General features: G+C 42.8%; 1 protein-coding gene and 1 long non-coding RNA gene across 6 annotated transcripts; one reads left to right on the top strand and one right to left on the bottom strand.

Moving 5' to 3' along the window:
• The first annotated feature begins 227 nt into the window (after positions 1–227).
• Positions 228–25829, top strand: SEPHS1 (selenophosphate synthetase 1). 4 transcript variants are annotated; one of them, XM_053943869.1, is made up of 9 exons: positions 1332–1415; positions 4500–4761; positions 7869–7972; positions 12469–12576; positions 13458–13612; positions 14426–14516; positions 18073–18172; positions 19722–19934; positions 24493–25829. In XM_053943869.1, the coding sequence occupies exons 2-9, from the start codon at positions 4569–4571 to the stop codon at positions 24705–24707; spliced, it is 1179 nt and encodes a 392-aa protein (XP_053799844.1). In that variant the 5' UTR covers positions 1332–1415; positions 4500–4568; the 3' UTR covers positions 24708–25829. The 4 variants fall into 4 exon arrangements, with proteins under 4 accessions (XP_053799842.1, XP_053799844.1, XP_053799843.1 ...); XM_053943868.1 differs by lacking the exon at positions 1332–1415 and adding an exon at positions 1766–2204; XM_053943867.1 differs by lacking the exon at positions 4500–4761 and having other exon boundaries at positions 228–1415.
• Positions 2640–9215, bottom strand: LOC128788673 (uncharacterized). 2 transcript variants are annotated; one of them, XR_008431160.1, is made up of 4 exons: positions 9102–9215; positions 7564–7600; positions 5327–5448; positions 2640–2793 (listed from the first exon to the last, which is right to left on the bottom strand). It is a non-coding gene; the product is annotated as an uncharacterized LOC128788673 (long non-coding RNA). The 2 variants fall into 2 exon arrangements; XR_008431159.1 differs by lacking the exon at positions 2640–2793 and adding an exon at positions 4674–4927.
• Positions 25830–27275: the final 1446 nt, after the last annotated feature.

Genomic DNA, 27275 nt, shown 5'->3' on the forward strand with positions numbered 1-27275 from the left:
TTGAGCAAGTTGTCTGTGACAATCCTGGCTGTTGGGTACTAAAACACAGCCCAGCTTCCTACAGTTGTGCTGACCCCATCACCACCTGCCGCAAAACAGGATTACATTTTTCCTGAAGCATACTCAAAAACACATTCTGGGGCAAAAAATGTCACCAGCTGACACACCCAGCCACGTTGCAGTGCTCCTGCTGTGGTACCTGCAGCCTTCCATGGGCCACACACTGATCAAAATGACACCTGAGGAAATGACACCTCTATCTCCCTGGGGCCACAGTCTTAGCTCTGCACTCAGAAAAATTTAATGTTGGCCAAATTTTGCCCATTGTCAGGTCCATTTGATCCTCTCACTTTCCTTCTTGCCCAACATTTCAGTGTGACATGGATCAAATGTGACTTTTTGTCCAGTTTCTGGGCAAAATTCAGCATTGGTGGAGGATCTGGCTCTGTAGGTGCCAGGTCTCCTCAGCTCTGGTTAAATTTCCCACCCAAATTGTTCCCAATCTCAAAGTTTTCATATTGAAGGAGAAGGTGTCAGAGCAAGGAATTCTACAGGCAGACTCATGCTTCTCAGGGGAAACATCAGCGTGTGTGGGGAAGAATTTCTTCACAGAAAGGATGGTTAGACATTAGAACAGGTTCCCGAGGTGGTGGAGTCACCATCCCTGGAGGTGTTTAAGGAAAGCCTGGAAGTGGCACTCAGTGCCATGGTCTGGTTGACAAGGTGGTGTTTGGTCACAGGTTGGACTCGATCTCAGAGGTCTTTTCCAATCGATTTCTAATCGATCCTGGGATTAGGGGAAATGGCCTTAAACAGAGACAGGGGAGAGTCAGATTGGATTTCAAAGAAGCATTTTTTTCCCTGTTGGGTTGCCCAGGCAGGTGGTGGAGTCACGGTCCCCGGAGTTCAGTTTAAGAGGCGCTGGGTCGGGCGCTGGTTGATGAGGTTTGGTGTCTAAGGGGTTACAGCGGCAGTGCGGGCTTGGACTTCGTGATCTTGATGGTCTCTTCCAACCTCGATGATTCCGGGACTGCATGAAGGCACCAGACCCCACACGCACACCCGGGCTGCCCACACGTGCCGAGCTGAGGGGCGGGGGCGCGCAGGGGGGGCGGTGTCGCGACATGTCGCGCTGCAACGGCGCGCGCCCCCGCGCGGGAACGCGCGTGGGATGCGGTGTGAGGGGGAGCGGGAGGGGGCGGGAAGCGCCGAGCGGGGAGGCGGGAGGGAAAGGGAGGGAAAAGCAGGGAAAGGGAGGAAAAGGGGGGGGTTTAACCCCCCCGTGCCCGGCGGCGGCGGCGGCATTTTCTATTCAGGCGGCGCTGAGGGAGCCCGTCGCGCCCGGTGCATTGTGGGACCGCGCTGGGAGTCCCGTTCGCGGGAGGAGGCGGAGGGCGAGGAGGCGGCGAGAGCCGGTGAGAGGGAGACCTGAGGAGGGAGGAGGAGGAGGAGGGGGGGTGCAAGGCGGGGAGATTTAAAGGGGAATTCGCCTCCGCCGTTCCCGCCGGGCCGGGCGCGGGGGGTGGCGCGGCGCGGCCGGGGCGCGGGGTGCCCGCCTGGCCCGGGCCCCGCCGCCCTCCCTCGGCCCGGCCCCGGGGGAAGGGCGGAGGAAGGAGCGGGGATGGGGGGGCAGCGCCTCACCGCGATGCGGCCGCTTTAAAAAAATTTGGACGCCGGCAGCGGACGGGTTAAATTTTTCACCCGCCGACATTTTTTTTTTTTTCCCTTTTCCCTCCTTCCCCCCCCCCCCCACCGCCGTGCTTCCCCCCCTCCCCATCACGGAGTGTCGGCGTGGGGGGGGGGCTGCTCCCAACATCCCACCGGCCGTCCCCGCCAGCGAGGGGTGAACCCCGCCCCGGTGTGACACCGTACCTGCACGTGGGGACACGGGGGACACCGGGGTCGGACACCCGCGGGCTCCGTCCCCGCCGCACCTCGGGAAGGGGCCGCTGCCACCGCCGCTCCCCGCGCAGCTTCTTCCTCCTCGTCCTCTTCCCCCGCCGCCTCTCCGGCTGCACAAAGAGCGGCAGCGAAGGCCCCAGGTTTGCCTCTAAAGGCAGCGGCTGGAAATTTAAGGTGTCCCGGAGCCATGTCTGCCCGCAGCGCTCCCCGCCGCATTCCCCGGATCGATGGTGGTTGCAGCGCCTCGCCTCGTGTGTCTCGGGCGGTCGGGCTGGCGGTGGGTGCGCTGGGGTTTGTTTGGGGTATGTAGCCGGCTCCAGTTCTCCCTCCCTCCTCCCCTTTTTGCTCCTGTGCTCTTCTCTCTCTGCTGTTTAGGAAGGCAAGGGTTAAATTTTAGCTTTTAATATTTATTATGCCGCTCTTTTAAAGTAAGAAACGTCTGGGCTAGGAGGTGTTGTCTGCTGCTGGGGAGGGATGCTTGTCGCTCACATCGCTATGCTGCATCGGCTGCCAGAATCGCAGAATGGTCGAGTTGCAAGGGACTCACAAGAGCCGTCAGTCCAGCTGCTGGCTCTGCACAGGACAGCCCCAAGAATCACACCTTGTGCATGAGAGTTGTCCAAACTCTTCGTGAGGCTCTGCTAGGCTCGGTGCTGTGACCACCGAAGTCACCAAAACCTGGTCCTGCGGGAGTCTGCCAATTACACAGTTGCACGCAGCGTTAAGCAGATCTTTATTAGAAAGTTACCGTATTCTTGCACTGGGGATGTTTTCCATTAAATGAAATCATCTTGTTTGTTTCACGAGTTGTTTTCAAGCCGGGGAACTGTGTCCTTACAGTCCTCAAGGCTGCAAAAAGTTCCTGGTAGGCTGTGGCCTCTGCATCCATCCCTGTGTAAATAGGCAGGGGGTGCTAAGATTATTTCACTTATTGGTCATATGAAGGAAGATGTTTCTCGTGTGGGGCAAGCTGCTTTTTACAATTTTCTGGAATTAATTAGAATGAAGTGTTAAAAAAGAATGAAGAAAAAAACGCCCCCCTCTTTGAAAAGCTTTTGTCTCCTATTTCTGTTGACAGGTTGTTTTCCAGACACTTTTTTTTTTTTTTTTTTTTTTTTTTTGCAAGTGCTTAGTGTCTTGCATTGGGAGACAACAGCTAGGAACTGAATTCATTGCTCATCCAAGACACGTTCTTGTAACTAGAGTCTGGATTTCTGCCCGAGCTAGGCTTTGGAAGATTTGTTTTAAATAAGTGCCACACCTCCTGGAGAAGGAGGGAAAACACAGTGAAGGGGAGTTGGGCTCCACATCAAAAGTTCTCAGGGAACTTAAAACTTCAATTCCTACAAATTACTGTCAATAAATTGACTTAAAGGTTTATGGAACAGATGTGCTTGTTAATAAGTGCTGTGTAGGGCAGATACAGTGCAGTCTGTAGGTTTACTTCTTTCCTTCATTTAGCAAAGTTGAACTTGGCAAATACCAGTCACTTGAATTCTTCTTTTCAGATTAGCCTCATTAGGGCATGACCATCAGTATCAGCTTTTGTCAGTGATGACACTCAACTCTGTTCTTGTTGCTGTTACATAGGATCCTCGCTTTCTAAGAAACTACTGCTAGACAGGTTGCTTTTAGTAATTCCTCAAAACTTGTTCTCGGAGAAAGATGAATTGTATTTTATCACAGCCGTTCCTGTTTAGAAGTCAGTGTCTCGGTTAGGCCTCTTATTAGTTTTGGAGTGTGGTGGATGTGAGTCAGAGTGGAAAAACGTTCTAAAATTAGACATGCATTGTTAAGAATTTTATTAAATGAATTGCATCAGTGTCTTTTTACATTACTATTTTAATGGACAATTCTCTGATTTTCCATGTCATTAGTTGACTAAAAAAGAGGCCAGAAACTTAATTTCTCAGCATTTTTTTGTCTGCAAGCATGGTAAAAGGTAAACTGGCATGCTTGTAGGTGAACCACTCTACTTAAATACGGCCTCTTTGTTCTTCTGCTACCTGTACCAACAGGACACCAGGACTGTGTTTTCTCCCAAAGAGAACAGGTGTATTATGAGGCTTCAGCTTCTTACTTTGGGATTGATGTCGAGCTATTATTTGAAAAGTATATTATTTTTGAGATTAATATGTTAATGGCTAAAATTATGACCCCACACTGAGCTGAGTACAAACAGATGTCTCTGCTGAGCATGCTGCAGGATCAGGGCCCAGGTTGCTTTTTGGCCTCTGTGCTCTGGGAACTATTATTTCTTTCATTGCCTCTGTGTTAAATGAGGTCGGTAAGTGTGTTAGATTCTTTTTTTAATGAAAACCTTACGTAGCATATCTGGAAAATAACTTAATTCTCTGATTCACCTGGCATAGTTATAGTTTTAAATGTCAGAAGGTAGCATAAGGAATCAACCCTTTGTAGTCATAGGGAAATGAGTTGCGTGAGATGTGCACACCTGTCTTAACAGGTGAACAACCACAATGAGCACTTTCTTCTTCTTTTAACTTGCACCATGTGGAAAACATGTTGTCTTGCAGGTCATAGGAATTTCCAATGTTCCCTTTTTTTTTTAATTGTTATTTTTATTTTTTAATAAGACTGATCAGCAGAGAAACTGATCCCGTTGCTCTGGGGTGGGAGAGGCCGGCAGTCTGTGGGAGAGAACCATGTCTGTTCGGGAGTCCTTTAACCCAGAAAGTTACGAACTGGACAAGAGCTTCCGTCTGACCCGATTCACTGAACTGAAGGGCACAGGCTGCAAAGTGCCGCAGGATGTCTTACAGAAACTGCTTGAATCTCTACAAGAAAACCATTTTCAGGAAGACGAACAGTTCTTGGGGGCAGTTATGCCCAGGTTGGGTAAGTAGTTGCTGCTCTGGACATTGGTGGTCCTTCTGCTCGGTTTACTTAGTGACACAATCACATTTGTGGTTTGTTTAACTGGTTTGAAAATTGTGTGTTGCATAATGCATGCACAGCATCCAGAAAGCTGAAGAATGAATCTCATGCTGTCATTTGTTGGCATCTGGGATAAAAGAATATTATCTTAATTATTTAGCATCCTGCAGTGCACTCAACTACAAAGGCAAAACACTCAGGAATGGCCATTGTGATGGGCACATACTTAGGTGTTAGTCTGCTCCTCCCTTTCCCCCCAGTAGATGCTGTGCAAACTGAAGTCCTGTCAGTTAATTTCTAGACTTTTATGTTCATGCATTGCATTTGGAATTTGATGCAATGGATGAATCAATTTGGATGACTCCCAGATGAATTTCCCCTCTCCCTCCCTTCCCCTCTGTTCCTGGATCACAGAAAGTGAGCAAGAGAACTTCCTTGCTTCAGCTGACTGGGAGCGAATTATTTCACAATTGTCATTATTCCTTTGAGTCCTTTCGTTGTTCCCCACTCTAACTCTTTTGCTCACCTGTAGAAGCTGCCTGGGAAAGGCTGCCTTTCCAAGACCTCTGTGTTCTTGCCAGCTTCACTTTCTCTTTGATATTTGCACAATGATGCAAGCAATAAGGGAAAACAACCTGCACAAGCCACCTACATGGGGAACAGGGCAAACGTAGGTATTTTGATACCAGCTACTGTACCTAATATTGATATAGATATATTAATGTAGATAATGTGTTTAATGACACTTTTAATTGTTTGTCTATTTACTCAGCCCTACATATTTAATCTCTTTGCAGTGCAGAATGTTTTTTTTCCCCCTCAATTTAGGAATATCAATGGAGCATTTATTCTGAAGTTATTTAATTATCAGTTTAGTGTTCAATAACCTTATTTACCATTATATAAACATTACTAATTGTCTATTAGCAGGCTAACAGGTTGCAACCCATTATTCTGGTAGAGATTGAATATAATCAGAGATTAGTAAGGCACCCATGCTCTTGTTTAAACAGTGGGGATCTTTGTATGAAGTATCTAAGCAGCAATTGTGTGTGAAGCTGGGGTGGCACTATAATTTAATATTCCCTGATGGAGGACACTTCCATCTTTTTTCATCCCCAATTTGCTATTTATATGTATTTTTCTAAATTAAGTGAGCTGTTTACAGAAGCATTTCAGTTTGGCAATTTTCTAATATCAGCAATAGTTCCGTTTAGATTTCTTTTCTCTTACAAACTTTGAGACTCTAAACAATAATGGAATTGCTAGTAGACTTTTCTTCTACAGCTATATGAAAAGGTATAAAAGTAGATTTATGCCATCAGTGTGTAGGTGTGACACTATGTAGCAGAAAATCTGTTAGTAATCAAAGGTGAAGAGTTCAGATCTCTTTTAAAATATGCTTTTGTGATGAGTATCACTTTAGCAAATGTGTCTTTGGATAGTTTGGTGTGAGAATTGCCTTTGATGTCTTGTACTTAAAAGGTATAGATAGGTAACTTTGCCACCTATGCATAGGCATCATGCTTTTGAAATGCAGTCAGAAGGGAATTTGCCAGCAGCAGGCTCAAGCTCTCCCCTTTTTAGTTCTGCAAGGGGTGTTACCCAGAACAAACTTAAATATGACTGTGAGTAAGAAACTGCAAATCTGATGTTTATTCTCAGAGCTGTTGCGAATCTGAAATCGGTTACAGTTCTGAACAGATTCTCTTGTTATTCAGAGCTGTTTTTGGTGGAACATTAACACAGTCTCAGAAGAACCATCATCGTAGCCCTTTGGTCTATCTGTCAAACAGAGCTGGTTTTGCAGCATTATGGCATGAACAAGTGAACTGAGGGCAAAACAGCTCCTGCACCTGGGCCACTTCTCTGTAACTGCTTAAGTGCCCTTCCCTGGAGGCACTGGACATGGGGCATAGTGGCTTGGGAGCTTCTGTGGAGCTTGAGCAACCCTAATGACTGCTCGAGAGCTTGTTAGTATGTGTGCTCTTCCAAGGCAAGATCTCCTTCCTCTCTAGGCAGGGGAGGCAACATGCTCTCCACCTATATACTGACTGCCTGGCAGACCTCTGTCCCCTCAGTAAGACTCTCATGACACCAACTTGCTCCATCCCTATACAGGACACTGCCAGACACTGCTTTGTAGCTCTTGCTAGAGTAGTGTGTTTCATTAATACATGGTGAAAAGTTCCTGTGTGACATCTGCTCCCTAAAAATGGGCTATTTTGAAGACTGTTGCCCTGTCGGGCATGCAGAGTAATTCCAGGTAGCTTGCTGCCAGCCCAGGAAGGAGGTAAGCTTCGTGCCATTGCTGCAAGGCACAAGGCTATCCGCAGGGGAATATGGCTCAGCCAGCATGTTGTGATTTGTCACCTGCCCCTTTGGTGTGGGCTCTTCCGTTGCAGCAAATGCTGGAAGGTTCTAATATCACATGTTTTGTTTGAAATATCCACTGCCAGGGAAAAGGTTGTGGTGTTCAGAGTTGTGGTTTTCTCCAAGGAGTTCTGTATCTATCAGGTGGTCTGCAACCTTCCAGCCTTGCAAGGGGAGGCTAAAGCGGTTGCTAAAGCTCCAAGTGGGTGAACCATCTTTCACCAAGGGCCTGGGCTGTGACTTGTGGAGTTCTTGTTCCTTCTGAAGTGAGGGACTGTCCTTTATGAGATGCTGTGTCCCTTCACAACTGTCACCGTGTTTGACAGGAAAACCTATTTGCTTTTGACAATATCAGTGTACTTAGTTCCTCTTAACTTTAAATGTACTTACATAAAAGCACAGATGTTCTTGATGTGCTGTTATGCTGCTGCAAAAGAATAAAAAACATTGTAGTTTAGTTCTTGCCTTCAGCCATTTGCACTTATGTTCAGTTCCAACCAGGAGTTTTCTTTCTTTGCTTGTTTTTTCCTCTTACTTGTGCTATGTGCTTTTTTTGGCAAAGGAATTTGCCTTGTCTGTTTAGGCAATATTAGGAATTGTATTTCACAGACATGTTTTATAAACTCTTTTGTTAAGAGCAACAGATAATTCAGGGCACAGTTACCCACCTCACTCATGGATTTCTGTCTTTGCAGGAATTGGGATGGACACTTGTGTTATTCCATTAAGACATGGAGGTTTGTCATTAGTCCAGACGACAGATTATATTTATCCTATTGTGGATGACCCTTATATGATGGTAAGTTGGCTAAACTTGGTTCTTGGGTCTGTTTCTGATTTGGGCTTCTCACCAACCTAATGGCAGTTCTGACATTTTCTTCTAGATGTGCAGTGCTAATTGTGCGATTAATTACATTCAGAGTCTTTCCTAAATAGACATGAAGAAGGAAAGGCATAATTTTGTCCTGGAATCCCCCATGTTGGCCAGGAATGCTGCAGTGCTGCTTTCTATGTAGGTGAAAGTTGGGGGAACTGCCACTTTTAATTCAGATTTCCCTTCATCTCTTTTTCTGTGGGATTTGGTTTGAAGAGCCCCAAAGGGGGAAAAAGAGCAGCCTATGAAGTAGCAGAGACTGAACTCCACTTACGTGCAGAACCACATTGTAATTGGCCTTTTTTGAGGTATTGAAATAACCAGGTAGCCCGTTAGAACTGGAAATACCTAATGTCAGTAGTTGGCAATAGCACCTGGAAATTTCAGAGTGCCATGTGAACACCAGCTTTCCTGTGGTGCTGCCTCTACTTGAACACGGATACATTGAAATGAGTGGTTGGAAGGTGTGCGCACTTTGGCCTTGGTTCATTCTGTGCTCCTGTCACATTTAGTCTGTCTCAGCAGAGATTCCTGCATCTGTGGCAGTGATCAGTATTGACTTGAACAGATCCTGGGAAACAAATGAGCTTTAAAAAAACACTTTAATAAAGCTATAAGGAAATGTTAAATGAAAGACGCTAGAATTGATGTTTTCTGTGGTTTGGATGTGACTCATTGCTTTTCTTGTTGGTGTGATTGAATGTTTTATGTGCTGCTGTCAGTTGGTTTGCTCTGTGAGACCTCTCTGGTAGCTTTTGGACACAGTTTGAGATTGAGGCCATCTTTTTTTTTTTTTAGCATGCTTGACCACGTGTTGTGCACATATGTAAGCCTAGCTCCTGGAATTTCTTTTCCAGGAGAGCTCTCTTTTTGCAAACTGAGCAGCCAAAAATCTCCGGCTGACCTCCGGAGTATGGAGTTGTTGAGCTCTCCTGAGAAATTTGATTCAAGTGGGTTGCTTTAATATCATGTGGGAATTTGTCAGGGACCAGAGGAGAAAAAATGTTTTGGAGATCTGTGTTCAAGTTCATCATCTGAGAAATTCTTTTCTCACCTTGTAACAAAAACTTGAGGGACAGTGTTGAAGGCTGTGGTGAAGGGGGAGGGTTGCTTTGTTTGGAGATACAAATGCCACAGGAGTAGATAGATGGGCCTGTGCCCAGATGAGGTTTAGGTCAGTGTGGTAGGAGTGGAATGTAAATTTGGCCTTAGTCCAGCTTCAGTGGTTGCATCATAGTTACAGTCTGTGCTGTGATCCACATGCACCAGCAGCCGTAACCTTGGTGCTGTCTAGCTCTCAAGTCCTTCACTTTTCATTCTTGAGGGCATTTATTTTAATCTGGTGGCTGGCCACTTCCTAATCTGTTTACATATGTGTATTTCTTCCTAAGAGCTAACTGAGGATGGGGATTCTGTCTCAAGCCTTCTTGCTGATACCACTAATGATGATCCAGCAGGATATTGCTCCTCTGCTCAGACCTCTCTCTTGAGGGCAGGAGGACCCCAAGGGACAGGATAGATTACCTCTTACTTGAGTGGACCTACATTGGTTAGAGGACAGTCAAATGGAGTTTGCCATGGGGCTTATGGATGGTTGTTACAAGCAGAAGAATTGTGAGATGGGAATTTTGAGTCGATGTCCAGGCTGTATAAAGGGGTGTGCTCTGGCCTCCTCTGCTTGAGACACACTACTGCTACCCTGCTTCTCCAACGGCTTTTTCCCTGGTTTAAGTCCAGCTGTCCCCTGACCCATGCCTATTACTGTGGTACCAGTATCACTCACCTGCAGTGCACACTCTTCTTGCCCTTCCCCTCAGTCTCCTTACCCAGGCACCTCTAGTCTGGTTTTGAGTGGGTGTTCCCTGATCTAGTCTCTTCCTTTCTCTGTGCACAGGGTTTACCTGCAGCTCCTTATCTGATCTCTCTTCCTAATTGGAGGAGAGGAAGTGAAGAGGGAAAGCCAAAAGTGCTAAAAGGGAACTCTAAGCTGGGTGCTGTGACAGAAGGGATTAGGAAACAGCTGAGGAAGGCAAAACTGCTTGTGGACTCAGCTGAACTTCCTATTTCTGATTCAGAAAACAGCTTTCACTCTGGTACTGCTTATTTTAAAACTAAGTTCTGCAGTTATATGCAAAATCATTCTTCCTTCTTTTCCTCTTTCTCCTTTACTTTCACTTCGTCCTTGAACATTCAGTCCATGTGCAAAATTATCCCTAGGATGTACAGGTGTATCCCTGTAAAATCTGTACCAAGCATAGGATTTATTTAGCTTAAATGGCTTATTAGAAAATTTACAAGCAATCAAAAAAAAGGTTTCATAATAAGTATCAATCCACTGGGACTAGTACTGGATACTGGCCTCTGTTGTAGCACTGCGGAGATACATGTTTGAGTACAGGAGCAGGGAACTGGCCGGTTTGAGAGAGTAGATCTTTCCCCTTCCATCCAGAAACATTTTTGTTGCTGTTTTAAGAACCTTCATGCAAGAATGGAGATGTCTGATTCATCCTTTGCCCTTACAAATAGTTCTTAGTATTACACACAGATCTTTGTGTTTCAGGGCACTGTGCAAGCAGGCAGGTGACCTGCAGGACCTGGCCAGGCTGACCCCCTGTCTGTGACCCTGTTGGGTTTGCTGGTGTTCACAAAAGCCTTGTGTTGTTCTCTCTGCTCCTTCAGACTTGGGAATTGCAATTCCCTGAATTTGTTTCCATAGTGGTTTTGGCAGTTGGCAAAAGCATTATTAGACTGACCTCTGACTATCAGAGTTGTAGTCCTTAAGGTTTTAAAAACTTATCTGTCATTCCTAACAGGGCACAAAACAGCAGTTTGCTTGGTAAATACTGAAGATAACAGAGAATGGCTTGATAGTTCCACAAAAGGGAAATGGCAGGCATATAGAAATTTAATAGCCACTATCCATCAAATAGTGCAGTACACAAGTCTTTTCTCAATAGTTTAAAATTTAAATTATTAAAATATATTCCAGTTCCAAATATCAAGGATTCCCCTGATGCCACTGAAAACTCTTGAATTCATGAAAAACTGTATTATATTTATTTGTGATTTGTAGCTGTTGTTTCATGTCATCAGTTAGTGAAGTAACTGCCTGAAAATATTACCTTTTTTGCAAATTGTATCAAATAAGTATGTTCTTGCTTTTACCATGGTGGTGTGTTGCCTTTGAACATAATGAAAAGCACAGACTTAAAATCATAAAGCCAGGTGGTGGTTACAGTTCTGCAGCTGTAAACCTAAAACAACTTTCATAGAATGCATGGAGTCTTCCAGAGTAACACAACAGAATTTGTGCTATACTTTAAAATATCTTGCTGTCCCTTAGGACACACACTGTATAAGGAAGTTCTGCATCTTCTTCAGGAAACTTGATGTTTTACCTGTGCTGGGTGCACACCTCAGAAACCCTGACTCAGATCCATTAATTTAGTAAAATTAGAGTAACTAACCTCATGCAATGTGAGTGATGGCTTCTCAGTCCTGTCAGCTTCCTGACTTCTTAGAGGAATCTTTAACAGACAGACAGTTTTGTCTCTTGTACAAGTTTTTGTAAGTGGAGATACATGCACACACAACAGTCAGTGAAGTTGTTGGTGCTGTAGCAAAATTTGGCCTGATCTTGTCACCTGGAACGTGACAGATGAACACATCTCTCTCACTATGTGAGTGATGGGGGTACACAGCTTCCCCCAGTGATGGCAAATCCAGTTCCTGGGAGGCCTGAGCTCCTTTATTCCCTGCACATGCTGTCATCCCCAGAGCAGAGGAAGCAGCCCAGTGTGGGTGTGTGCTGGCAGCACAGCTGTATCCTCCGGGAAGAGGAGTTCTATCCTAGAAACTGAGGATTGCAGACATGGCCTCCAGAGTAATGAAGGGAACAAACATCTTTCTCATCAAGGGCCTGTCTCCTGCATATTCTGATGCAGAAGTTCAGCAATATGTGCTTTTTGGATTAACTGCCTAGCAGTTGTGAATTCCATGCCATGGCCATCTCCATCTCCTTCAGGATGTACAGTTTTGTGCTGGAATAAGTTAATAAGAATATACCATGTTAAGAAAACAGCCTGTTATCAAGGGTAGACTGTTGATCTTAACTTCAGCCTCTCAGATTGGGCATCCAGTCTGAACTGTGGGATTCCTATGGAGTCAGTGGGAGAGTGTGCTGGCCAAGACAGCTGGGATGAATTCTCTCCATGCCTGTAAAAGGAAGGATACCTGCACTTCTAGGTGGGCACATAGCACATAATGGATCATACCACATCTCTAGCTGGGTTTCTTAATGCTGTGGAGTAAGAAGCTGTGTCAGAGTGCAGACTCACACTGGAAGCTTTGCTTGTGGAAAGTGTTCAAACATTCACCAAAAGTGCTGCAGATTTTTTTTCTTGTCTCTCTCTGTTTTTCAGGGACGAATAGCGTGTGCCAATGTCCTAAGTGACCTTTATGCCATGGGGGTCACAGAATGCGACAACATGTTGATGCTCCTTGGGATCAGCAATAAAATGACAGATAGGGTAAGACTTTTGACACTTTTTCGTGAAGGAATAATCAAACAGCTAAATGTACTCAGAATGTATTTACCTTTAGAGTATTTTCTCTTCAAAGTTTGAAGCTGTTTAAAGAAGAGATGGTCTTATTGAATGGCTTCGTTCATAGGATCTTGCCTCATAAACATTCTGAGGTCATATGCTAAAAGTTCAGTTTTCTGTGGCATTGTAATCTGCTGCCTTCATCCCACCAAAATGGGGTGTCTCCTTCTATCAAAGGCCAGCATTTGATTGCCAATTCATCTATCAGTCTGGATAGATGATTCTGGGTTGGTTTTGCTTTTTGCTTTTTTTTTTTTTTTTTGGGTTTTTTTTGGGTTTTTTTTTTTTTTTGTTTTTTTTTGTTTGTTTTTTTTGTTTTTGGTTTTTTTTGTTTGTTTTTTTGGTTTTTTTTTGTGGAAGAGATCAGTATGTTTGTTTTGCTGTAGTAAAAAAGGGATGTTTATTCTTAGAGGGATGTAAGTTGAAACTTTGATGGTTAATGGAGCCCAAATGCCATCTTGGTTAAATGTTGCCTTTTAGCGCTGCTCTGCTGTAGCTGTACCAGATTACAGCAGCAGGATAGTTGTTCTGAGTTTCCAGAGCTCTGATTACTCTTATATGACCTTTTGAACAATGTTTCTTCAGTGTAAGAGTGTCTTTGCACCTCTTCTTCACAGAGCTGTAAAACTGTAACTCTACGGGATAACATGGAGTTTTCAGGAGGCTAGACTCTTCCTAAGGGTTGCTTTTCTGTTATGAGCTATTTGCCACGAGGGCTTTTGGTTGGAGTGGTTAAAGCCTTGGACCACTCTTGCAATGACTAGCACTGCTGTGTATGGAACTCTGACTTCTGTTTTGATCTCTAGGAAAGAGACAAAGTGATGCCTCTAATTATCCAGGGTTTCAAAGATGCAGCAGAAGAGGCAGGAACATCTGTTACTGGTGGCCAAACAGTGTTAAATCCCTGGATTGTTTTAGGAGGAGTGGCCACAACAGTCTGTCAGCCTAATGAATTTATAATGTAAGTTAAATCACTAAACAATCAAAGGCACTGGTCTGAGGGATACAGTAAAAATCCTTTAAGCACTGTGTTGTGATCTTGTGGTATGTCTCCTGATGAATAAAGCAGTACCTTCTGCTTGCATTTGTCCTTAGCACTCAACAAGATGCCACATCTCTTTGTACATATTTGCTTTTTTATAAACAGGATGTCCTTTTACTTCTCCCCATCCCCCAGTCCTTTTTGATCCTGTTCTCCTTTTGATAGGAGAATTAAATGTCTAATCTTTAAAGATAGTGGAGACAGTTTTGAACATAAATTTCTGCCACACTTATACATACATTTCTAAACCATGTCCCACTTATCCTGTTAATGGCTGTAGAGAACTACAGAACTGCTGTCTTTAGAGCATTCTGTCCATTTAACAGTAGCTGATTTTGAATGTCCTACTGTGGCATGTTACTCTATAGAAATGAACTTGTGCATGATCCTAATGCTGGATACCTTATGCCCTGGGTAGAAAAGGTAAATTTTTTCCCTTATCCTCTCTGTCTTCTCAAAAATTTTGAAAGATGAGTTGTAATTTGGTGTGTGTCTGACTGCAAGCATTGTTTTTTCCAAGAAATAAGGATTAGCACTTTTTAAACAAGTTTGCAGCATTTTCCTCAATAATATTGCATGGCAATGAATCCCAAAGGGTAATTCTGCAATTAGTCAGTTCTTTAACTGTGCAGTAAGATGTGTGGGTCTGTGAAAATGTAATTATCAGCACTTATTCCTAATAATGTGTTTGAATCTTGCTGTGTAGTTAATATATGAATTCTTTATTTCCAGGCCAGACAATGCAGTGCCAGGAGACGTGCTTGTATTAACTAAACCCTTGGGAACACAAGTGGCTGTAGCTGTCCACCAGTGGCTAGATATTGTAAGTACACTGCAAAAAAAAAGAAATAGGGAAGAGGTGTAAAGATGACCTTCCTCATTCCCTCAACATGACAAAGTTCAGCTCAGATGGGAGTCATCTGTCACCTCTCTTCTCCTTCTTCCTTGATATGCTCCAGCCTTCCCTACTTGTGTGCAATATTCCTTTGGAATCAAGGCAGTTTACAATTTTGTGCTTAGTGAGCCCATCTTAATTGCACCTAATTCTTAGTTATTTCTCAGGCATTGCTGTAATAACCAAAATTGTTTACTAACAGAACAACAGACTATCACCCTGGGCAACATTATGCCCTATTCCACCTGCCAAAGTAATTGGCAACACTTACTGATGGCAATTAGGCCAAGAATGCTCTCTCTGTGTTCTTGGGCTTTCTGCTTGTGTACGTGGAAGTTTATCTGCGTTTCACATGTATTGCCCTGTGCATTCAATAAGAATATTTCTAGCAGCATTATGCATGTAGACATACTTCCATCTGTTACTTCAGGCAAAAATGTAACTACTGAACTGAAAAGTAACTGCAAAATTGGCATCTGCTTATGTTGTCTGGCTCCCAGTACGTGACTTCCGAATTATAACTGCTCAGTTTACACTCTAAAAAGATGCATCTTTTCTACTTCTGGGACTCCTGAGCCAAAAGACTGGCAGAGGAGTGAGCTGGAATCTACTTTGGTTTGGCTGTTGGCCACTGCATTGTCAGATGAATTCTGATTAACACAGCTAGTGTTAGCAAAGTGGGAGAGAACTAGCTTAAGCCTTCATTGGAGTCTGAAGTATGAGCAACAAGGGAAAAATATTTTTCTCCTCCTTCATAGGGTCTGGCTTAGCAACTTTGACCTCTTCAGAATACCGTGTTTTCCACAGATATAAGGATCAGGGCCTCAGACAATCTTGATATGAAAATGAAGTGAAACAAAATCTGTTGTGGACAGGCTTAGAAAGAAACTTTAACAAAAAGGAGGCAGGTTGATTTTAAAAAGTAAGCCTGCTTATTACAAAACGAACAACTGGAAGCAAAAACCTCCGGCTAGTCCGAAGACTGTTTCAACAACTTAGTAATTGTAACCTATGGGTGTTTCCAGGGAAACTGGCTCGAGGAAAGAGCCGGGTGTCAGACACCCCAGGCCTTTCAAAGTCTCTCTCTCTCTCCTGATTGGGGCGCTCAGGATCCGTGCTGTGACAGGTCTGTTTCTCTGTTGCTGATTGCCTTATAAGTTGGTGCAGTCTTGGCCAATCATTTTGGAATTCTCATCTCCCACTGGTTGGTCTCTCTTCCAATCTTGATTTAAGTTGTGGTTGTGTTCTATGATGTAATACTTCTGAAAGTTTCTCTGCCCTTTTACAAAGATTGGCACCCCATCTCCTCCCTGGTTCCACTCACCCTTTATACACGAACAACAGGACTGGATTTTAATGTGTTACTTGTATTAACAACATTTCACTTTATAACAACATTTAACCATTGTTAACTACATTCCCAAAAGTTTAAATTTTATTTTTGTTAATAACAGAACGCAATTCCATAGTATGTTTTCTGGCCATAATCTCACTTCTTAACGTATCTTCTTGTTGTTCTGACAAGCAGACTTGCAAATTAACGCTATTCTGAATTTCCATATATTTCAAATACTACGAATTTCCTCAACTGTCAAACAGAAAAACTTTCTGGTCTGAAAAATGCGAATGGCCAGGAAATCAATACTGCTATTATTATGTGTAAACAGAATACATTTTTGATTGTGGTAGGAAAATTTCTGAGTAGCTATGCTACCTTTTCTTTAGCTTTGTTTTGTGAAGGCGCAGGGAAAGTGAAACTAGAATTAATTACCCATCACAAATCCACCTGTAAATCAAATTTTGATGGGGAATTGGACTAAGTATTAAAAAGTGTGTGGGAGAAGGTATAGTGTAGCAAGTTTATGCATAGGCAAGAAAGGAAAACTGGATTGCAGAGATATGCATACTTAAAGGCATGAAAGGGGATGTGATGTGCCCCTTCAGAGAAGAGAGGGTTTTCTTACTCTTTGCTGTTGTCTACAGACCCTTTCTATTTGGAAATCCAATCTTGCTTTATAACCTGCTTGGAAATTTTTACAAATTTTTCCACCTTAATTCCCTGTTGACTAACCCCAGTATCTTGATTGCTGTAGTGGAGAGGAATTTTCCTCCAATTCATATCTTACCTGTGTCTGTGGCTCTTCTACCCTCAGCCTTGAGTTCTGCTTCCACATTGCCATCATCTGACCCGTTTCTGTCCTGTGATCAGCCTCAGAGCTGTTTTTGAAACCTAAGGCAGAAGGACTGCTCAGATTTTTTTCAGTCATTCCCAGAGTAAGAATAATCACTATTCTGTCATCTCTGTAGCAGCCACATCTTAGTTTTTGACTTGGTCTCTCATTTGTGTAAAAAAAAAAAATGCTTTTCTTTAATTGGTAGATCCAGTTCAACCTAATATCAGAAACTCTGTTACCACTGCCATCGTTCCTTGCTCTTTAAAAATTTATTTATTTAGGCTGACCAGTCTTTCCCCCTTTTGCCATTTCTGGATTCTCTCTTACACCCCTTGAAGTCAGCACTCATTTGTTAAGACAAGATCCTTCCCAGTGTAGCATCACCTACCATTTCTTAGTAGCTCCTGCACCTTTTGTTAAGTAAGATGTTTGTTCTATACATTTACTCTATGGAATAGCAGTGTAGGTATTGTGGCTTCAAAAATCCTACTAGTGTTTTCCGACTTTCAGTTCTCTGTAATTTTATTTTCACTGCAAAAAAAAAAAAAAGTTAAATCAGTTTGTAGTGTGGCTTTTAAAAGTAAAATAGTTGCATTGTTTCATTCTGGATCTGGAATCACTTCAGCTTTGAATGAAACAATTACCCTTTATAAAGGTACTGTTTCCTAAATTGTTGTGAAACCCTTCTGGGATGAAAAGCATTTATGGGAATATGATGAAGAGATGAGACCATACCAGACGCTGGAGAATGGGTGGAAGGTGCTGGTATTAAATTGTAAAGGGGGCTTATGAAACTGCCTTAATCCTAAACGAGAGTGATTATATCCTGCCTTGGCATACTACATTCCTCTGACTAGGACTGGTGGATATCAGTGGTCTTTCCTGATCAAAGTGCCCAGGAATGAAATCAGGAGCAATCTCTTAAAAACCCAAGAAGCCAGAAATTACAATTCTCAACATCCCACAACAAAGTTGTGTTTTTTTTTTTTTTTTTTTAATTTGGCCTTGAAGGAGTTCAATCCAGAGAGTTGCCTTGAAGGAGTTCTTTCCCTAGGGTAGTTTATTCCACTCCACTCAGCTGCTGAAAGTAGGATTTGAGGTACTTAGTGCCTAATAGATCTTTAAATGAACTTTGCTAGAGTACAGCAGACTAAGGCACACACCTCTGACTGGAACACTTTGCCCCTATCATTAACTATTAAGAAAAAGTACATTTTGTATTAAAGGTTTGGGTTTTTTTAAGTGGTCAGGGTGTGCTTTAAAATGTACAGCTGAAAATCTAAAAGAAACATTTTTATTTCATCCATTAGCCTGAAAAATGGAATAAAATCAAACTCGTGGTAACGCAGGAAGATGTAGAACTAGCATATCAGGAGGCAATGATGAATATGGCACGGCTGAACAGGACAGGTAAGAAGAGATGTGTGTGTTGGAGGGGAGGGGTTGTAAATATTTCCAATTCCATATCAGTTTCATTTCACTGCCTTGGGGAATTGTGACACAGCCACTTTGTTCCTTTCATTCTGCCCCATCTCTCTGCTGTTCAGTGTTAGTGAAACTAGCAAATTAAAAGCAAACGCCCTCTTGTAATTATACAGCAAAAACACAAAGCTGCTGGATATGATTATGACTCTTGTGAGTGCTGCGAGTAACATCCCAGTGAGTTAAAGGATGTTTTAAAGTGAAAAATATTGGATTCGTTCCTTATTTTCTTACATAGAGAAGGCCTGGCTGTGATTGTGATAAGATTAAAATAATTTGAAATAGAATACAAAAAGGAAAAGCTCTAAACTTATGTAAGCTTCAATTTAAATTTTGATTTTAAAAAAATTACTTTGTTCAAATTCGGTCTTGTACTATTCTTTACGTTGTGTGAAGTATGTATGTTATCTATTTTGGAAGTATGTATGGAATATCTTTTTTTTCTGTTTGTCTTTTTCCTATTCCTGTACTGTTTGTTTTTTTTTTTTTTCTTTGAATTTTGGTAGAGGAAAGGTTCTGCTGCTTTTACCCTAGAAGTTTTAATCCAGTATTTCCCTTCTTTGCTCAAAGTATCTTTCGGCAGAGTGGACAATTGAGTTGTTTCCTTACTTAGTTCTCAGTTGAAAGAACAGGAATAGTTAAATATCTCTTTTCCCGTTTATTCAGTTTTCATTTCTTATGTCATCCCCCTGGTTTTTCATTCTTTGTCACAGCCTTCCAGGAAAGATAAATGGCCAGCATTGTCTTATGGAAAAGAGCTCGGTCCTGCTCCTGTATTGGGAAGCACCCAAAGAAAGTCAAAGTGTTCTTGGTTTTGTTTTTCTCCTCTCTTGTCAGACACATTTAACAACACTTAAATATTCTTAACTGGTGCTATTGTCCTGCGTGCAGGGGTGCTCTTTCCCCACCCTGGAGCTGCAAATGTGCAGGAATTTCATGAATGTATAGGTGGGGGGGGGGCTGGAGCCCTTCCCCCACAGCCGCAGGCTTTGTTCTTCAGCTCTTAAACTTTGAGTGCCCACATCTCAAGTTCTGATGTCAACATTGCAGGGCGGCAGGGGAAGAGGTGTGAGAAGACTGAGCTGTGTCTGGTCCCTGCCCTTAGTGGAGCAAAGATGGGCTCAGAACCTCCCTGGCCCTCAGCTTTGGGAAGCTTGGATCTGAAGCAAACCCCTGTTTCTTAGACTGCCAATATAAATGAGTAGTGCGTGTCTAATAGACCATGCTCATAAAGGCAACTTCCATTTCGGATTTTCAGCATGTTTTAATATCTTACTTAAAAAAATCAATTTGTAGTTATTACATGCACTATTGGTGAATTCCATTCTCTTCTAGCACGATTTTATTTATTTAACCTAACCTGGTTTGTAGTAAAGGTATGCAACTTCATTCGGACTGTGCACAATATTGTTAAGGCACTTTCCTGATAATTCAATATTTTCTCATTTGGTTTCTTTCCCCCCCCTCTCTCTTGTAGCTGCTGGACTCATGCACACTTTCAATGCACATGCAGCTACAGACATCACAGGATTCGGGATCCTGGGGCACGCACAGAACCTTGCCAAGCAGCAGCGGAACGAGGTGTCCTTTGTTATCCACAACCTGCCCGTCCTGGCTAAGATGGCTGCTGTCAGTAAGGCCTGTGGCAACATGTTCGGCCTCATGCACGGGACTTGTCCAGAGACTTCAGGTAGGTGACAGCTGTGCCACCCTCTTCCTTCCCTACACCTGCACCTCAGAATTCCATTTCAAATGCACAAACAAAATTAGTGCTGTGTGTTCAGAGTCACAGTTGGTTTGGCACCTGGCCAAGCTAATGAGCAGCAGCCACACAGCTGTTCACGACTGACTCCTTCAGCTGGGCTTCCAAACCACCATCCTGTCCTGAATGTCTTTTGCTACCCTTCAACCCTCCAGTTAGAAGTTAGTGATGATTCTAAATTCTTTTGAAACCTGCTTTTCTCTGTTAACTCTGGAACAGTGGATATCTGGAAATTCCACCACATCTGGCACAGTTTTCTCAAAAGCAAAGCCACTGGCAGTAGTTTTGGCTGACAAAGGGTGCTGTTTGGTTTGTTACTATAAAATTTAGTATTGGGTAGGCCAGTGTTGGCAATTGAGGCCTTCTCTGTCCACAGTATACAGACATCCAAGAATACAGCTTACAGATTTTCTCCTTTACTTTTATGAAATCTGACTTTAGGGATTGTGACAAGCAGAAAAAAAAAATATTGCTTTCTGACCCATTTATTACTTGAGTTCAATAAAACTGCCACTTGCAGTGACAGTTACAACAGACTGCACTGAAAACCTGGCTGTGGACAAAAACACTTAGAGTCATCAGGTGATGAGAACTTCTGATGGTTTTTAAGTTGCCTTATTAAGAGTAGGCTCTTCTCTGATGAGCATGATCACTGTCATCTGCTGGATGTCTTTCTGCTTAACTTTCATCTTGAATCTTCTGTTTAATTTTATTTTTTCTAATTTAGTCGGACTCTTCTTTCTCTTTGGGAAATGGAGAGATGTAACAACGAATCTTTTTCTCTTATTTCATTTCCCTGCCATCTTCTGGCTCTCCAGAAGTATTATCCACGTTCTCTGCAGTTCACAACAGAGGGGGCCCCTTGAAGCAAAACAGTCTGAAGATCTGGAAAAAAACATCACAGTGAGAGCAATAAACTTTTCCCCTAGTGAATACATAACTTACCCTGATCTGCTGAGTTGTTCCTTGGCCCTCTGTGCTTGAGCAGACACTCTGTCCTACAGAGACTGTGTGGCTCAGATGATGTGTAACAGGATACGGGATGTGAACCCTTTCTAAATCCGCAGTCAGTCAGAAGGGAGGAGAAATATCTGGTGGCAGCTTGGCAAACTGTGTCAATAAGGTTGGTACTACCAGTCAGATTCTTAAAACCCAGAAGCCCACATAGCTGGAGTGCCAGTAGCATTTATTATTTGGAAAAAACCCAAAAAAACAGAATGATACAGAGCTGGAACTGCAGGGTGCCCTTCCAGGTGAGTAGCTGTAGTAGAGGTTTGGATAGCAGTTGGTGTGGGAATGGTTTAGCTGCAAACCGAGTTCTTACGTCTTCAGAGCTGCCTGTCCTGCACCTTGGGGATACCAATTCTCTGTTCACTGCAGGAATGTAAAACAGTGCAGATGGATGCATTGCTAGGAAGTGGGAAATGCTTGACTTCAGAATCTCTTCTGGGAGTGAGAGCAAGAGGTCTTTTTGAAATGCTGAGCAGCTTACATTGTGCAGAGATGGATGATGATGGGAAAAACAGCGAGACAGATCTGGTTGGTGGTGAACTGCAGGTGCCTCAAAGCACATCTGTCTGGTTTGATCACAGTGCTGTGTTTCTCGCATTAGAGGTGGCCACAGGGATTTGTCACAGGGCAGTGACAAAAGATCTGTCTGCCAGATCCCCAGAAGATCAGTAGCTACATGGATACACTGGCCAGGAAGCTGAATAACCACCCATAGGCTTCAGGCTTGCACTGCAGGGCCTGGTGTGTGTCAGCAGTGTGAGCTGGGCAGTCTATGCTGGCATGGCTCGTTAGCATTCAGACCAGGCTGTTTGCACACCTCCTGTCCTGGGCTTGATTTATGTGAAGGCCAAGGCCTGCCTTGCTGTGCCTGATACCCAGCTGTGGTGTGGGGAGGCCTGCTGGGGCTGCTCAAGGCTCTGCTTACTCAAACACTGACACTTCTTCTCTATTGGCTTCAACTTATAGACACGCTCTGTCTGTAGTTTCTTCATCTGAGAACAGATGTTTTTCAGCAGAGTGCACAGGCAATAAGAAATTTACTGGAAAACTATTTGAATGGATTTTAAGGTTATTGTGTTGGGTTTTTTTTCCCCTACGTACATTTGCTGGGCACCTGTTGACAAAAGCCAGTGTTGAAAAGATGTATTATGTCATCTGTTCCATCCTTCAGGCAGTCTTGCTAATGGTGTAGTCTCCTAAAATTGCACTATTATATGATTCTGCACTCTCTTTTAGGGAGCTCCTTGGTAATGGCTAAAGTTGCAGTCAGGCATTTGGTTTCAAAAGAATGAGTTGTTTGTTAGAGTGGCTACTTGCAGAGATAAGTCACAGAATTACTCTGTTTGGGACATTGATACATGTATGTATTTTTCAGTCCTAATAACTTTTGGATGGTGTCAGATGACTCAGTGTAGTAGAGGTATCTCAGTAACTTGGTATTTGTGGAGATTGGGGGGAAATAGGCAGATGGATGGAAAAGAAGGGCTGTGTCTGACAAGAGGCAAGGCTAATGATGTCATGCTATAAGTCATTGCGGGAGAAAGCCATTAGCAGGAGCAACTTGGTTTTGATTCATTAACTATTTGTATCTCTGCTCTTAATTACAGAGCTTTGCCTGGCTTGCTTTTTAAGTGTTCTGTGTCTACTTCCCTGCTTGAAATACTACTTGTTAAAACCAGCATGTTCAAAGCCTCTTACAAAAAAAGCCCTTTTGTTCTTATAAAGATAAGCCAGGAGAGCCACCAAATATCTTCATCCTTTCAATCCCCTAAAAGCAGAGCAGCTGGGAATGCCAAGAACACAGACTAGCCTAAAAAAGGTAGTGGAGAACCTTAAGGATTTACCCAAAGGGTTAAAGAGCCTTTTTAAGCATTATTGATCAGACTGGGATGTAGCCAGCAGGTGGGAAGTGATTTTTTTTTTTCCACCGGAAACTGGGGTTTTGTTCACATTTTTGGTCTTGCCAGAGAATGATAAGGGACTATATGTACAAGTGATACAAAATTGCAGGAAGAGCATGTGTGTGAAAAAAAATCTTGAGTGAAGATTACTTTTCTGCTCTTTCTTGTTTCCTTTTTTTACCATACTTGCACATCGCCCTTCTGGCTACTTTGCACCTTCTCTGCACTGCCACTTGCAAACATCTCCCCTGACTCACTTGCACCATGACATAAGTTTCTCTTCAATTGGATTTAGAGCTTTCCATGGGAATGTCACATAATTCCTTTGCAATTGATTTGTCTGTTACATCTGGAGTAGTTACAGCCACTGTCATTCAGGCTTATGGGTTTTTTGTTGTTTTGTTTGATGGAAATACCGGGATGTTATTTTGAAATGTCAGAGAGGTAGGCATTTTTTGGCTGGCACACTTTTCTTCATACAGAATCTAAAAAAATCACTTTCACACTTCCACTTATCCTTTTGATTAACTCTTCATGTTCAGTAGCTGCTTCTTCATGGCCCTAAATGAAAAGTGTCTTTAGTCACCACCGAGGGGACTGTGTGCTCAGAAAAGCAAACATCAAGGTGCCCACTGTGCTGAGGAGTTGCCTATGGAGGAGGAGGATGTGGCACCTGAGCCCGGGGTGACCTGCTCAGTAGGTGGCTCTTTGTCCCAGGACTGGCTCAGAGCTGGTGGCAGAACTTGTGAGGATGAGAATATTTTGGGTCAAAGAGTAAGTGAAGCTCAGCACGTGCCCAGGTTCTGGGGTGTGTGAATCTATTCTCTCCCTGTGTTCTCCAAACATTTTCAATTCACTTGCTAACCTATCTTTTTCAGTGCTTTGGGATTCTAAGAATGGAAGTGCTTTTGGGTCTAATTGTGGAATGGTGAGCTTGCTAACTCATTAGTGTGCTACTTCTGAAAGCCTTCATTAGTAAATGAAGTAATTTCAATTGTGTCTGAGAAAAAAAACTTACAGGAAAGCCAAAAAAGGTTAGAAAATTGTCAGACGAAGGGGTCACAAGGGCTGTCACAGGGAGCATTGGATCAAGCCTGTGTTTCATGTTCTGCCTCTTACATTCTCAGCAGGGCAGTGGTCCCTGCTTTGAAGAATGATTTCATTGCAGGCAACGGTATTACTCACAGAATCAGCTGCCACCAATATGTGGTTACAGGTATCTGCATATGACCTTTATCCAAAATGTTTCTGTGTAGAGGCACTCTGCAGTCCTGTGAGGAAGATTACAATGCTGGTGTTGTTTCAGTGTGTCATTTGTTGGCATCAATACCACGTCCTTTTGCCAACATCTTTTATGTGTATTTGGCTTCATTTATACGAAACACTGCGTTCAGGCACAGACATCTTGCTGTAGAGCAAGGGCTCAGACTTCTCCTGTGTCTTTTCTTGGAGTCTTTGGAGTTCAGCAGACTCCACTGAAGTCACCAAGTCCTGGTCCAAGTAGGGCTCTGGCAGACCAAGGCTGACATGCTTTGCAGTCAGATGTTCTGATGCTCTGCTCTCTTTCTTTGCAGGAGGCCTCCTCATCTGCTTACCACGAGAGCAGGCAGCGCGTTTCTGCGCCGAGATCAAGTCCCCGAAATACGGCGAAGGCCACCAGGCGTGGATTATCGGCATTGTAGAGAAGGGCAACCGCACGGCCAGGATTATAGACAAACCCCGGATCATTGAAGTGGCACCACAGGTGGCCACTCAGAACGTGAATCCCACGCCTGGTGCCACCTCTTAATAGAGATGAATTAGCTGTTTGTTTTTAAATAGATCTATTCCCTTATCATCCTACAATTTAAAGAACTGTAAAAAGAAAAGAAAACTTGTTGTGTCTGCACATCTGGTGGCCTTAGGTCAGTTTATGAGTGGATACAAATAATAAAATCCATTGCCTTTTTTTCCTGTTACATTAACTGAAGATGCACCTAATCTTGAGGCAGCTTCTGAGTTGAGAATTATATTGTTATCCAATACTGTTGATTCATTTTGAATCTTTAGACACTTATCTCTTGCCGCATAGGCTCTTTTTAAAGGTGCTTTCACGTAGCACAGACATTACCAGAAGTAGTGTCGAATAGCAGTTTGTGTCCTTTCATTATGTGTATATTTATCATGAATCTAATTTTGATGCCTTGAGTGATATTCCAGAAAGGCAATAAATTGACAAGAGACACAGTGGGTTACCCAGTAGTAAGAGGTTGCATGATTGCATTCAATCTTCAATTTTTAAAAAAAAAATTATTTTATTTTCTAAATTTTTTTGTAAAGTTTAGTCTTACCAAGAGCATCTACGACCCTGGACATTGCTTGGTAGTGCACTCAGTTTAAACAGCAAGTGCTGACTTTTTGCATGGAAAGCGCTTCAGAGTCGAAGGAGTCATTTTGAATTTCATTATTTGTAGACCTGACAATATTTACTGTATTATCAATGATTGTTTTCTTTATTGATAGTAAGGACAAATCTTTTTTTTTTTTTTTTTTTTTTTTTTTGCAACGTGATTGGATGTGCTATAGTGCAACAAAGGTTTTGCAGACCAAAAGGAGGTTACTGTATAATATTCATTTACAATTCACTATATAAATAACTACACAAATAATTTTTAAATATAATCAAACTAAAATAAACCTCTGTTCTGTGGATGGTAGTGTTTAATACATTTTATATTTTGTATAGTGATTACAAGCCTTTTTTGTTTCTTTAAAAATCAGCAGCTGTTTAGTATAATACTTAGTATTATTTTGTTCTTTGCTCAAATACAATTTTCTGCACGCTTTTGTGATCTGTGTTTAAAACCAACATTGCCAACAATGCAGCTTGAACTTAAGCTTGTTATTCAAAATAAATATTTAATTTTTTTTATTGCTCTTGTATAAGTGCATGAACTTTTTTGATTCCTATCAGAATTATTCACTAGAAAGAGGAGAAATCCTAATTTTTTAAAATTTTATTGCATGTGTGATTATACTGATAATTGTGATCACTCCTTGAATCAGTTCTTCAAGCTGTGATGTCCAGTGGTAACCTCAAGTAAAGCTGAGGGCACGTAGGTTATCTCCAAGTATATTACCCACTTGATTTTGTTTATTTTATTACCAGCACCAAGTCTGCAACATTTTGAATTGTTTCCCCTGCAAGTGATCCTGTGCCTGCTGTCAGCAAGAGGAGGGCTCGTGGAATGGATGCTGGAGCCCATTTTCCCAGCTGGCACAGGGAGTTGCCTCTTGCAGCAGCCTCACTGCTGACCCTGCTCTGCCCAGACACTCCCTGCTGTCCTGAACTGCACTGAACCCGCTCATGAAGCTTCTCCCAGGTTCTGGAATTTGCTCCTTGAAATTCAGAACAGCAAGAAGAAAATCTTGGATAATTGTTACTGCAGCAAGAATTACAAAGGCTTCCATCTATAAAAAACGAGTTACTGGGTCAGATCGAATCTTGTGCATCATGCACGGTTTAAAGTTCCAGTCTTCCTCATAATGGCATCTCTGACAAAACTTGGCTCATCTTTTTTCCACTCAGTAGTGTTTTCAACAGACACCTTTTGCAAAGCTAGAATGTTTTTTTTTCATCCCCCCCTTGTGAGTATCTTAAACCACACTGTCCCTCACGCTCCTTTTCCTGGAAAAGAAGTCTGAGAGTTGTGGGTTCACCACAAAACCTCAAAGCAGTAACCAAGTTTTGCTGACTTTGCTTTGAGGAAAAAAAAAAAAAAAACCTGTTAGGTTTTTCACAGCAGTTCTGACAATAAAGTATCAAAAACCAGTTGTGCAAAAAATACTGATTTAATTCCTTTTTTTTCCCTGCTGTTTTGTGACGTTTGTTCTGTTCACTTTCTCTATGGTCATGGGCAAGACTGTATCTATATAGGTTATTTTAATTAAAAAAAAAAAACCTCTTAAGTAGATCAAATGGGTGCAGAACAGTTGAGTTCTTCTGCATGGGAGTGCATGCAGAAAGGTCAGTTGTGGTTGAAACTGGCACTGGATATGTGTGTCAGTTCCCCTCCAGCAGAAGGAGGTCCTTGTCGGTCGATGCTGTAGGGTTTTTTTCACTTGTTGTGATAATCAGCCAGGTGTGAAACCAACACTTGCCCTGCATGGCAGAAGGTCCATCTCCAAGGGAAAGTGTCTGAAGGAGGCTGCTTATATCTGGACTTTCGGAGGAAGATTTCCTGTTGCGGCCGCTGGAAGCAGCTACAAGGAAAACCTCTCGGGTGAGCCGTTTTAAAAACCTCTCTCCAAGTGCTTCCTGATGGCTGGAATTTACATCCCAAAGCGCTTCCTGGTGCGCCGCTGAGTGGGTGATAAC

Source organism: Vidua chalybeata, chromosome 5 (genome assembly GCF_026979565.1).
Source record: "Vidua chalybeata isolate OUT-0048 chromosome 5, bVidCha1 merged haplotype, whole genome shotgun sequence".
Lineage (NCBI taxonomy): Eukaryota > Metazoa > Chordata > Aves > Passeriformes > Viduidae > Vidua > Vidua chalybeata.